The 14,337-nt window shown below is 41.0% G+C and overlaps 1 protein-coding gene across 2 annotated transcripts in view; it reads right to left on the bottom strand.

Annotated features, from left to right (window-relative positions):
* negr1 (neuronal growth regulator 1) overlaps nucleotides 1–14,337 on the bottom strand; it is a 151,588-nt gene that overhangs the window by 35,286 nt on the left and 101,965 nt on the right. The window contains exon 7 of one of the 2 annotated variants that reach the window (XM_075485502.1): nucleotides 9,600–9,641. The exons of the other annotated variant lie outside the window; for it this stretch is intronic. Within the exon in view, the coding sequence (XP_075341617.1) occupies nucleotides 9,600–9,641 (42 nt within the window). The remainder of the gene's footprint in view (nucleotides 1–9,599; nucleotides 9,642–14,337) is intronic. 2 annotated transcript variants of the gene reach the window in all.

The raw sequence follows: 14,337 nt of genomic DNA, 5'->3' as shown, positions 1-14,337 counted from the left end.
TGAAACAATTGTTCTTGTTCCTCTGAGGACAGTTATTAGGGTTTTGGCGCTCACTGCTGTGTTTCTTGATTGTGTGCGTGGGAGTGACAGCATGACCACGGTTGCATTTAATGGTCGGCACTCCTGGAGAAATGCAAAGCGGGAGAGATAATCAGAAGGGAGAGTTGTACATGCAAGAAGAAGGGAACAACAGAGCTGGAAAAAGACAGGCAGAGTTAGAGAGACCCTGACAGAGATGTGAGGTAAGTAAAATGCTCTGCCGACGGAGGGGGAGGGCGACGTGGCCATTTGTATGAAAGACTGGTGAGCAGCAGCACTGACAGAGAGCCCTTACAAGGAGCAAAGATGAACAGTGAGGTTAAGTTCCATGAAAATACGGATAACAATCTGTTTATGCAGTTAGCACTGGAAGGATGAGAGGTACGGCAGAGTAAGTGGGCCTTTTCTGGGAGGCTAAAATGTTCTCTAAATGAGCTTCATGAGAGTCTGGAATTTAGGAAGATTAGGAAGAATATACCGTAATAATGCTGAAGCACACCTTCTCTGAGTAGCTTTATATCTTAATCATATGTCCAGATCCAATATGTTTGATGCACACACAGACACACCCAGAGACTACTTCAGTACAAGCAAAGCTGTACAACATGGACCTGATAGACTTGGGTTCGGCAGGCTTGATGGAAGCAGGCAGCACAATGATAAAACTGTCTGAATCATGAGGTACGACGCTCAGCTGCCATTCTACCACAGCTTTTTTCCCCCCACGCTATCTTGATCAGTGAGTCATTTCATACTGCATCCACTGGTTGCTTTGCAGACATAGGTCACAGCAGCAGTCACATTATAAGATGGTTATCGTAAATTTTTCACACTACAAGACATTTGCCCCAGGCTTTTCTTGGCCCTTAAACTGCAGCAGCTGTGTTTGAACCTCTCTCAAAGTGCATAGCAGAATTACTGTTTCGGAGCCACTTATGTCATGTTTTCGAGGACAGCCCGAAGCTGCGCGGAATACACACCAAGCTTTAAAACACGACACCGATACTTTTTTTTTTTTTAAAAGGCTCTGCAGACTCTTTTTAAAATTTTTTTAAAGCTAATTTCTTTCATTTGTAGAACCGCAGAAAAACGTGTTTCGAATGTAAAAGAAGAAATAAGCCAGTTAAGCCGCGTGCAGTCCACAAGCCACGGATGCTGTTATCTTTTATTTATCCATTTCTTTGTTTTTCCAGCACATATCAAACAGTTTCTTACATCTGAGGGTAAAGAAAAAATACTTTCATAATTTGAATACTGAATTTGAACCAGAGGAAACACACAAACCAAAAAAAAAAAAACCTTGCAGTGAATGTTGCCTATGGAAAGTGTGAGGTATAACGGACTTAAGTCCAAAGGATGGTGGTCTGGACATCCATGTATCATCTTCTGTTTTGTGTATAGTAAAACTGCATGATAAATATTGATTATCCATGTTTTTATTAGGCTTATAAAAACATTTCCTCTTTGGAAGACTACAGTCTCTTAAGTGTTTCATAATTAATTAACAAAAACAATTAAGGAGAGAGAACCATCACTTTGGTTTAGAGCACTCTTTTTACGCAGTAAAAAAAAAAATATTATATTGTTGCCATCTCTCACTTTTAACTCATCAGTACGAGCACTTAGGATGCATTTTAGGGCACTGTAATAATTTTTTTTTTTTAAAAACCCATGCAGCCACTGCAAATGCTTTTAATGACAAATATAACACAAGCGACAAAGTACCAATGTGACCCGATTAATAGTCATTAAAGGAATTACAGGGAGAAAAAAGGAGATCATATGGCAGTCACACAGTGTACTATTCTAATATCAAAGTAATGGCTTTCATTTTCTGAAAACATACGCTCTAACAGTATGGCAGTACTAATGTTTTCGGAGGGAATGGAAGCTGTTGATCAGTTAAATGAACTCTGGCAAGCTCTGATATTCCAGAGGATCATGCTATAGAGCCGCTGAGTTCCCTAAAGCCACTAAGTGCTGGGTGTATTTGCTATGATGCAATGCATTATGCATATTCTACATGCAGTCACTGGAGGCCTTTGTGTTCCTGTTTTCATTAGATATATCATTTTCAGACCAAAAAAAAAAAAAAAAAAAAGGTTTTCATTTGCATCCGATCAGTGTAATTACAGGTTTCTGACATGGGGGAGGGAGGGGGGGGGGGGCTCGGGACAAAATTCATCGTCTATTTACATTGTCCACGGATCAAGGGGTCAAGTGTGATAGATGACATGCCATCTGCTTATCAGGCCCTTCCAGAGGTGATTGTGGAGTTCCCGCTCAGTAGAAATGAAGGTCAGCATATCACCTGAAAACAAACCGTACGGTCCAGGAGCTGGGGTGGCAGCGCTCCGGGGGTGTGGAAGTTGTTTGCACGGCTCTTGATCTCGCTATCATACAACTGATAAGGCTGGCAGAAAATGCACTTCCCAAAAGGATTATCTGTGGGTAGCTCAGTGTGTCTGACACCAGGCATGCTGGGTAGAGTAGAAGCAGGGCTGTTTGCTGTAGAGGCTCCTCGAGCAGTTTAACACAGTAGTTTCAACTAGTCCAGTCCTTTATGATGTACAGCGCCAGCCCACTCACACAAGAGCTCAATAAAAAGCTCACAGGTGGGAGATACTTCAATCCTTTTCAATACTCAACAAATGAAATGTATTTATATGCTTGTTATCTGGGGGTGACTCGCAAACATAAGTAGTTAGCAGTCACATTGTCTATTTCACACACAGTTATTGCCACTTGACGCAACTTAACTTCAGCACTTCTGGCTTGTGCTTCTGACATCAGAGGTATAGATGAACAGAGACTAAGGACTTTACAAGCTGTTTGATGAAATGACAGTCTCTCAAACACAGAAGTGCTGTGTTATCCGAAACAATTTAAAAAACATACATCTGAGCAATGGCAAGAAACACAATGGGACTTGAATGCTTTCAGTGTACTGTAAGTTCAGGTTGACTCATGGAGCTGTAAGGGTTGCAGGAGCAGGAACTGTAGGGATCTGAGTGTCTGCGAGGTGGGAACCTCGGTCTGTGATGGGCTTCTCCTTACACTCTGCAAGATGAAATAGTATTGCGTGAACTTTGCCCTAGTTCTACCTAATGAGTTTACTAAAGTGTAAAGAGGAGAGCAGATGCTTTGTCCTTGCAAGGCAACCGAGGGACGGAAAAAAAAAGGGCTGTTTAGTTTGGTTCTTCTGACGCTCTGATTTGACAGTCAGATTGCTTATCTGCTTGGATGAAAATGCCTGAGAGCCCACCATATGGAAACTGAACCGAGGTTGGTCTGAAAGGAACAATAGAACAGATGAGCATATTGTCATGCACATTAACTGATGATGTGTAATAAATAAGAGTGACTGACAGTATAATTGAATTTGTGTGGTGCGAAACAAAGGGCAGCTTATTTCGGCACATTCAAGAAACATAACATCAAGCTCTGAGTGTCAGCATTTTGTTGCACGGAGTCAGAAATAATCCTCAAGGAATTTCAGGACACGCTATGGCATCGAAAAATGATTTTTGTTGGTTAAAGTCAAAGAAACCTTCAGTGGTCTCCCTTTTTTCCTTTCGTGTCTTTTGTGAATATTTCACCTTTACCAAGGTAGCCCAATTAATTCCAGATGACATAGTATTTAGGTTATCAATAATAATGAATATTCTTGTAGTCCACGAGGACACGTAGCATATGTTGCAGCATATGTTTCAGAGTATATTGCACGAACTTAGTATGCACTGCCGCCAGTCCCGAGAGCAGGACCACTCTTCCTGTTCATCGTTTTAATGGGGAAAAAAAGTTAAGCGAATATATCTACCTGTAATATGTTCTTTTTTTCTTTTCAGCCCGGAAAATACAGCAAACTGCTATGAATTAATTAACATTTCTCCTTTAAAATAGGACTCGTAGTCTCATTTTTGTTTGATGTGACGGACAAAGAAAGCCTTTGGTGGATTAATCTGCTTTAATTGTTTTGCGATTTAATCATTTTTTTAGAATAAATTAGGTCTGTGTGCTCACCTTTATATATTTCAGAATTCAGGTTTCTCTCTGTTTTGTATGTGTCTCAAGGGACCGTGAAACCCCTGCTGTGAAATGGTACATTTATAATCCTTGTGCAAGAGATTCTGTCTGAAAAGGCTCTGGGAGTGAAACTAAGAATGTTGTTCAGCTATGAGGAGATCGTGGCTGTTGTTTTCTTTCTTTTCTTTTGGTCCATGTGAAATTGTAAATGGTCCACACTGATATGACATCCTAAAATAAAACCAATCCAGGTTCTACAAAGCGCTTTACAATGGGTTTAGCCATTCATCCATGCAAACGAATGCTCATAGCAACCATATCGAACTCCCTATCAAAGAGTCTAAAATATGGGGAGTCTTGATTGCGCCCTGATCAGCTACCACAAGCCTGTTCTGTTTAAAACAAAAGTTAAATATAGTGAATCTCAACTATTGCCTTCATTACAAGCCTAAAGCCAGTAGCTGCCAATAGTGAGGCTGTGCAGAAATGGAGAACTTGCTACTCGTTCATTGTGAGGTGGCTCTGTTGATCCGGGGTGAACAAATGAAAAAAGCTGAACTTTATTCTTTTATCAACATCAAGTCTCCCTGAGGCCGAATCTATAAAGAAAGAGTTGGAAAGAGACTAGACTTCAATGAGCACAGCTGAAAGATACACTATGTATTAAAGCTGAAGTTAGAAAATGTTACGACAGCAATTTTGAAAATCAGCTACAGTAGATGGTGATTAAATCATGAAAGCACGAGTAACAATATTTTAAGGACAGGCACATGTGCTTTTATAGTTTAAAGTTAGGCTAATATTTATATAGTGATGGCCAAGAGAGGGTATTAAAGTAAAACCTTGCATCAAAAGATGTATGTTTACCGAGATACCCTCGTGCAGGGTAACGTAAACAAAATGTGCCTTGGGATCTAACTTCAACCAAAATCAGATAACATTTTTCTTTTTTTTAAAAACCCAAGAGGAGAAGCACACTCTACCCATGCTTAAAGTCATTTTCCAAAGAGGACATTACCCCAGATTTTCACACAAATTAGCCATACATTCTTTGATTAAAGAAGCATTACACACTCGCTAAATTAATTTGATTAGCACAACATTGTGAGCCTTGGGGAGCGGAGTGAGTGACTGAAAGTTTGGAGGAATACTTAATAAGGTAGATGATCCCTTTGATGTTGTGCCCTGAACTTTGAGTAAAGAATGACATGTGACCCACACTTGCTCTAAATCAGTCAGATAGTCTTCATTAAGGTGGGGAGAGTGTAATTCTATGGAAAGATACTTCCATCTTGTTTGTTGCTCCACAAAGATGTGATGCAATGGAAGAGGCGTGCTGCTCTGATACGACAATAATCAAATTTTGCTCTGATCTTTGCATGTTTTATGAGCTACTCTACAACATTACTGAGACGCGTCAGCTTCATGGATTGATCTCTTTTTCTGATCTCCAAAAGCTTCATGCTGGGTCAGGGGAGGGCCAAGTGAATGTTTCACATGCCCAGCTTGCAAGTCGAGCATCGGCCTTATTTTCTCTGAAATTAAATCAATGCTGGATATCGGTTACATCAGATACAAAGGAGCAGAGAGTGAAACTATGTGTCTGGATTATCTTCACTTAACCACACACGGGTTGTCTAAATTTTCCCTATTTGGGAGTTAACATGACACATGGAAATACGAGAGTTACACACATATAATGCATGTAATATTCCTTTAAGCAGCAGTGCTGTACACTGAGCCTCGCAAAGACAAGAATTAAAGCTCAGCACAGTGACGAGAACACCGTTTCCCTACCATCAGGTGATTTGCGTAAATAAACAGAAGTGGCAGCCTGTGGGAGCATATGCTATTATCACAGATCTACATTTCATTGGGATGACAGGATGGCACAAGGCCAGCTGCTTCAGAGTATTGGAGCAGCTCTTTATGCTTTGGTAAACGCATGTAAATCCATATGCTAAAGTTAAACCAAGTTTAAGACCTTAAACCTTAACAAAATGTAGTACATTAGCATTTAAAATTTTTTTTTTTAATGTGTAGTCGATAAAAGAACTGCCGTCGAGTTACAAGTTTCCCTCTCTGTCTGTGGTTACCTGGCAGCTGTAAACACGTGGTGTTTATTAGAGGTATAAAAAAAAAACATGACAAAAAAAGCTTACTGGTTAAATCAAAATGTTCATCAATCAGTTGAACGTACATTTAAACAGTAAATTGATGTTTCGGTGCTAACATCTTTATGATGTGTGACTGAACGGTGTATTATTGCTCCTGGTGGATGCTTTAAAGCGCTTTTACCCAGTTCCCATCAGACATCCCTTCCAGCAGAAGAAATACCCTGGACATGCCTGACAGATACAAATCCCTCTATGTTTCCCTGCCTTTCCAACCTTTTTAACTGTTATGTTATTGTCATTGTTGAATTGGCTTATGCATTCGTGATTTACTACCTCTTCGATTTTGTTACGCAGTCTTGCGTCGAGTAATGACAAAAAAAATAGTTTCGGAATCTCGTACAGCAACTATGCTTAATCTGAAAAACATTTTGTTTAATATTTGTCATAGAAATTCGCTTTTGTGACCACACTATGTCAATGAAGCAACACAAAGCAGATAATTGGCTAATTAAGCATAAAGATTCATAATGAGGAATGTAGCCTGGTCACGGATAAAGGTGACAAATCCTGACAACCGGCAACACATTTAGTCAGTTTTCATATTTCTAAGTTGTTTTAATTGATTAGATTGTATGTCATTTAATGAGCTCTTTGTGGTTTCGGGTAACACATCGTCAGTCAAATAATAGGAAAGACTTCCCATTGCAGAGCCGCACTGTTGTCTCCATGAGACCCAGGGATGTGTCCACTGACTATCCCTCCAGTCTCTGTGTACTGCAACAAATGGACACAAAGTGAATGAGCGCATCTTCCCAAACTACCCATTGTTATTGCTAAAATTAACAGGTATAATAGATGGATCACTGTATCTGAATCTGGATGTTATAGCTGGAGAGAACAGAGCAGTAAGTGTGACAGCTCTGGCTGAGTGGGAGATGGGTGGGGGTGGCGGGGCAAAGCCGGCTTTGGCTGTGGTCACTGTCGCTGTCGTGGCGTCTGATGGCAATGGGCACAAATGAACGGCAATGCTCTGCTTGGCTCTTTGGTCGGACGAGCTGGTGGCTGAAAGTGGAGTCCATCTGCCACGGATCATCAATCAGTGAGGAGTAGGAGGATTTATTTAGGACAGTGATCATCTTTCTCCTCAATGTTCCTTTCAACAGAATGTCCACTTCCAGTCTGGTTCTCCCCAGTGTTGATGCTGCCTCACACGGAAACTATCCGCTGATAAAACTATCTTTCAGCTGCTTGTTACCCCACCAGCGATATCAGAGTCATCATCTCTCTGTTGAGTCCCCTCCTGAAGAGGGCAGCGTTGTCTGACCAGTCCACTTTTATTGATTTTTTTTGGGCCTCTTCTCCCTGGATAAGCACAGGGTGTGGGCTGAGGTGTCGCTGCTCAATGGGTGTCAAAAAAAGTATTTTTAGGTTTGTTGATATGAGCAGTAAGTGGCTGTCAGGGATGATATTATGCGCATGTAGAAGAGTTTGCAAGGTTTCACACTGAGATGTACCTAAAGCAGTTTTGTGACAGCGTTTTTTGGGTGAAGATTTCATTCCCTTCAAGTCAAAATGATTGAACTGAGTATGATAACAGCATGTGTCTTTTTGAAAACGTGTTATTCAATGGTGACTATTGAGTAGAAAACAAACTGCGTCACAAGGATGTGTGCATTTTTTTCTTCAAGATTAGAGCATACAAGCACGAAGCTGCACAAACTAATATCTAAATAACCCACAGAACAGTATTCCGGTCCATCAGAGATGCTATTTATTCAAGTAGTACTGGCACATTAAGGTTAGAAATAAAAGCACAATGACTGATGTTCCCTATTAACATTGTTTTCTTTTTGTAATTTGACTTTTTCTCCTTTTTTTCATGATTTGCTCATGATCAGTGTACTGAAACATACAGTGCACTGCAGGTACTGTGGGGGATGTGCCATTTCTCCGCTTCAGAACACCTGATTTGCTTACCTTACAGATGGAAAATTTGTGATTTATTTTTTTGGGGAGCGTGTCTTCCCAAACCCCATTCACAGTGGGAATAAAAGCAGATAGAGAACTTGCTCACATCAATTATCTAAATGAATCATACAATGGTTGGGACAAAGAGCTATTTATGGGGATTCAAAATAATTCGCTTTACCAAGCCACTTAGTGAGAGCGCCATAAAAAAAGAAAAACAACTTCAAACACAGCAGAATAAGAACAGTGGTTCACTGAGGGAGTTTATCTTCACGACTGAAACCACTGGTGTTCCATTGGACCATGAAATTGTCATTTGTTCTGCAAGCGTTCCATCAAATGAGAGTTCAGCGCTGCACCAGGACCGTTTGTTGTCTCTGAGCTCGTTTTAACTTTTTATCCGACAGAATCTCCATGGTTAATTATATTTGGCTTATAGAGACAGGTGGAGAATGGCATCTGTTTACGGAGCCAAAAGCAAAGTAAAAAAGACCCAAAAAACATTAATAAAACCTATTAATCATGAAATATGAAATCCGAGATGAGGTTAAGAATGGGTTGTTGAATACTGTTTTCATTTCAGTGTCAAGGAGAGCCATTTAGTGTGTCTGCGGGATCGTTTGTGCATGTGAACAGTATTAAGACAAAAATAATGTAACCAGCATGAGAGATTACATTCTGTGACTTGCTTAAAACCATTAGTGAGGGGGGAAAAAAGACAACCAGGCAGAGGGGATTACTCTGGGTTGGAATGTGGAAGCAGCAGAAAACAGCAAAGAGGGGAACAAGGGCGACATTCACAGCATAGCACTGACAGTAGCACTAACAGGAGATCAGGTTAAAGAGAGTGGCAGAGCGCCAACTGATTGTTCCAGAAAAGAGGAAAGAACAGACAGAAAAAGTCGAGAGAGGAAGATACGAAAGGTGAGACACAAACGGAAGGGGACAGAAAAGGAGTGATAAAAGTACAAAGACAGCAGAGATTCCATCTTACAAGCAACAAACCAAGGCCCTTTAGCCACTAACAGTGCCTTGCCTTTGATGTAGACTGGAGGAGAGTGGTGGTGAGAGAGCCAGAAAGAGAAGAAGACAAAGCCATCAGTAATATGAAAAGCATCAGAGCCAAAAGGAATATGGAACAGCCATTTGATGACACTATCGTTTGCTCCAAGTGGGGGTGGTGGTGGAGGTTGTAATGAAAGGAAGGGGCGGGGTGTTGTGATGACACAGGCTGCCAGAAGTATACGTAGCCAGACTTTAGAAGCCAACCCAAAAAAAAAACAATTAAAAGAAATAATAAGGAACATACAATGAAGCTGTACACCCAGCAGGCACTCCAGCCAGCCAATTGAAATAAATCAAGATGGAGGGGAAGATTCCAGCTCAGGTTAGTATGAGGCAGCGGACCTCTTTACTGATTTGGTGTACAGCATGGTGACATATACTGACCTGGGCTTGAGACAGCACTAGTGGTGGTGGGTTCAATAATTGCTACAGGGAAGGAGAGGAGGGGAAGAGGGAGGGGGAGGGAAAGAGGACATTCATGTATTATTAACAGAATGGAGACGTAAAACAAAAAGAAAACTGCATGCAAGGACAAAAGGACAGGGAATGGAGACAAATCCTCTCCATGCATTAAGGACTGATGTCTCTGTGGGAAGATGCAACTTCCACATGCTCATAAACAACATGTTTTATTCCTCCAGCTGTCTCAGATTTGCGTGAGTTACAACTCCAAAAAAAGGAAAAAAAAACTGGGATGAACCCCGGAGCTGTGGCTGCTTCAGAACTCTGAAGGGACTTTGTGGCCGAGTGAATCCACACTTCAGGTATAATATACAAACTCCCCCTTGCTTTAATGGTACACCATCAAAACCACAATCAGGCAGCTCCCCAGCCCTTCCTGGGACGTTTTTGAATCAAATCAGTTGCATTCTATCATCTCTCCTCTCCAGATAGAAGCACAGTTTTCCATTTTTTGTGTCCTCGTTTTGAACAGTAGTTCATTCTGAAGCCAGACTCTGTGAACTGACTACAGAAATAACCAAAAATGGGGAACTTGTAGTCTGTGTTTGATCCCTCTGAGGAGGGAACTCAGAGTCTCAATCTGATTACCTTATGAACTCATTTCAGGCTGAGCCCCTGGTGGCATTTGGGAGATGGAGCGGTGTGACACCCAGAAAGGTTCAGTTAAGCGTGTCAAATGAAGCCTGCATGAGTTTCTTTCCTCTTTAAGTGTATGTGTAAAATGTCACACTGAGTAGATCTCATGCTTGGTCACATTTGAAGGTAAGATGTCATTAGGATTTTTTTTTGTTTTATTTAGCTTGACATAGCGGTGTCATTCTAAGTGCTCATTGAATCTCACGTGTGTAACAAGTGCATAAATAACACAAAAACTTTCTGTTTGGTAAACAAACAAGCAATTTGAGATAAGCGGTGACCAGTTTTTGGATTGACTCACTTGAGTCTGAGGTGTTTGGCAAAGCAAAGCTGTTCTCCACCAGGAGACTAGAGTCAAACCGATGCAATGGTTGAGCTCATAATGTCTGTGGATTTCTGTTTTTTGGCACGTGAGCAGTGTGACTTACACCTGCAGCCATATTATTCACATGGCTACAAATGGAACTATATAAGTCACCTCCTTTCAAAGGCTTCATGGCAGAGGAGGTACTCATCTGTCAGGAGGGAAACCATGGCGGCCATGATTACACTTCACACATATTGACTCCAAAAAGAACATTACTTCATGCTGTTGCAGGGAGCAGTTGTATCTAGGCCAGCCAATAGTGTTGAGGCATACTCTCCATTCTAATCCATTTACATGGGAACTCAATATGGCCACTTTCGATTGCAGGGCAAAAAAAAAGGTACATCGTGGACGGCAAAGTCTTCAGCGTCGCTTTTCTGAAGTGCTTCGACAACTGTGTAATGACTGTGCTGCTGTTTAAGAGCCCACTGTTATGCCAACAAAAACATTTGCTTTCATTTGATTTCATCATTCTATCTGAAAGGGGGTGGAAATTGTGTAGGAATCAGTATTCATGCTTAAAAACGATATGCCTTTCCCTCTCTGTATATTTGAGAGGAAATGGTCGAATTCATCTTTTCTTCCACAAATGTATCTACTTTAAGCACTCCTGGGGGAGCTGATATGTGAAGACAGTTTCTTTTCAGTTCTCTCTTCAAATAGGCAGGCGGGTGCTATCTGATTAATACTTGAGCATGAATTCACCAGTGAATCATTTCATGAGCCCTCAGACACTCCTCCATTACTGTGGAACATATCTTTTGACATGCAATCTTTCCCTCGTAGCGCCACACTGGCTTGGACTCTCCCCCTCATTCAGGAGAGCTACACATCATTTTTTGCGTACTGTATGTGTCGCCTGACCTCTTTGCACAGCCTGCTCACTCGCAAGATAAAACACATTAGTTTTCACAGCCATTTCATTTCATGGATTGCTTTTCTCTTTGTTCTTTGTGGATGGGACAATGCGAGAGATTTATCTGCCATGAGTTGGAGAAACCACTGTTCATGTGGGGCCCTGCTCAGAATGTAGGGCATTACAAGTGTATTAAGGAGCTCTTGTTAAAGGGAAAAACAAATTTTCAATCAAACTATGGACCTGGGTGTCACTCCTTAACTTATTAAAACAAAACAATGGAAATATCTAGTGAATGTGGAGTCAATAATTAGCAATCTTCATTGCCAAGCTTTTAAACCGATGATGAGTTTAATGTTACGCAGAACGAAACATCTTAAAATAAAATGCAGGGAGAGTTTGTTGTAAAGAAACTTGGACAATAGTCAGTCAGTGTAGGTGTCTCATACATCCGAACTACTCCATTGAAGTGCAAGTTATTATTCCTGCAGAGACGTTTTCCTGTGTGAGCTCTTCAGCTATTCTTAAACATTCGCCTCACATGTGCCTTCAGAATCGTGGAACAGTTGGTGTTGAATTTTGTGTTTATTTGCGAGCCAGCTAATTAGTTATTCAGCCTATGTGATTTTTAAAAAATCCTGGCCAGTGTATGTGTCATCATGTGGGCGCACTCGTCCAGGGATTTTAACCTTAGCAGTGCATCTTGCGTCCTGTAGGACTTGGTGAGGGTGGGTGTGGTGTGGGTATGTGTGAAGTCCTGTGCCCGCTGGGCTTCTGGATGAACATTCTGCTTCCTCATTGGTGAGAAACTGGAAAATGTTACTGTATCTTCTTTTTTTGTTTGTTTGTTTTATTTTTCACTGCTTGAATATATATGGAAATGGTGCATTAAAATGAGGCAAATGGTGCAGTACTTTAAGTCTGCTTTTGGGGAAAATAAATACTGCAGCCGAATAAATGTCGAAGATATTTTTGCATACTTTCGTAGGCGACTATTTTGAAATGAAAACCCCCTGAAAGATGTCACGGTACTTTTTGTTTCCCCTGTATATATTTAAAACTGAAAAACAATCAGCGGCTGAATATTGGCAGGGTGTGCTCAGACAAAAATAAGAGAAAACAGTGATAAATACCACTACCAGTCTCCACGTGGCATCAGTATGTTTCCCAAAAATTTTAAGCTCCTATTACTCACCCACATTTCAGGTTTCACCTTTAGCCCCAATTTTCCTGCCTCTCTCCTCTATGACTACAATCCCACGGTGGGAATAAACAACATCATCAACAACAATGGCAGATGAGAATAGGCGTCAAAATGACACCTACACATGCAGTGATTGATAAGCATGACAAATGAACACAACGTTCATTAACCCACTAGCCAGCAATGTCTTTCCTGCCCGAGGGAGGGTGAGCAGTGACGGAGAGCGAGGGTAACTCTTTTTTTCTTTTTCCTCATCAGTCTCTTCCGATTACTGCTTGGAGGGAGGAGGAGGGGGAGGAAAAGAGGAAATGAGGAAAGAAGGAATAGGTGAAAAAAAATCTCCTCCAGGGCTAAGCTGAGGTGGGCTGGGGGATAAGAGCTTGACCAATTAAGCTGGAGGATTCCTCAGAAAATTGGAGTGAGCAGCCTCAGTCTTTTTCACCGAAGTTCACTTCAATCTAGCACATGAAATAGGAAGTGGAAACAGGGATTGCCAATTTACTGATTGTCATACCCCGGCTAAAACCATGTGGATACGATACACACTGAAATTATGAGTTTATTTTCACACATCAGTGGTAAATTCCAATTTAAAATTCCAAAGTAAGAAATTTTTTTACTTTTTATTTTACGGTAGCACTCAGCCTTTTGAGCTTTTTCTGTCTGGGTTTACCATCGTGGTCCCTAACTTTCTTGCACGTCCTTCTTCAGATCACCTCCAGCTTCAGTCAGATTCTGATGTAAATTCTTGCTTAGCCATTCCAGCATGTTGCTTTAGTATATTTATGGATGCATTGTTCAGCTCTCTAACATCTGGAGGTTTCGTTCCAAAACCGATTGGTATTTAAACCTGTTTATCTAATTCCCAGATCCTGCTGAAGACAAACAAGGCCGAAGCATAATGCTGCCAGTCAGTGCGGTTACATGGCACTGAAAGGATCGAATAATTGGCTAAATTACAATAAGAATGAGTTGAGCAAGGGTAATTATCCTTGGATATATGGCGGTGAATGAATAGGATCAGAGGCACAAAGCGTGTCATACTCCGATACGATACGATGCAAGAGGATACTGAAACTTTTCTCATTCAAGTAAAACGGTACGCACCGAACTTAAGAGAAGCAGCAGCATGTTCCAATTTAGATTTAATACCAGGGAGCTCTTCTCATCTGCGATATGGCTTACTCTTATTGATTACTCTAAAATTAAATTACAGCAAGCTACTAACAGCATCTTGATGAAAGAAAACTATAATGTACAAAAGATTTGTACAAAAAAAAAGGCTGTATTAAAGGCTTTGTCCTCTCTATTTCAAGCTAACCAGTTAAATAATAAGCAGGAGCTTAGATGTAAGTGTGATAGAGGTGCACGCTAACTCAGCTCAGGAGGAGTTTGGCATCAGAGCCAAAAAAAACAACTCGCTCCACTGTTGCCTGAGCCCATTGTTTTCATGAAAACCAATGCAATTGTGTACACAGATTGCAACAAAACAAATGTGGCAAACAGTGGAGACAGTAGCTCAATATCACCTGCAAACATGCAGAAGCCACCGATAGTTCATGCTTAGCACAAAATGAACAGCAACATCACAGCAAAA

This window comes from Odontesthes bonariensis, chromosome 15, assembly GCF_027942865.1.
Source record: "Odontesthes bonariensis isolate fOdoBon6 chromosome 15, fOdoBon6.hap1, whole genome shotgun sequence".
Taxonomy (NCBI): domain Eukaryota; kingdom Metazoa; phylum Chordata; class Actinopteri; order Atheriniformes; family Atherinopsidae; genus Odontesthes; species Odontesthes bonariensis.
The sequence above is the reverse complement of the archived record's forward strand: the minus strand, read 5'-3'. Positions and strand labels throughout refer to the sequence as shown.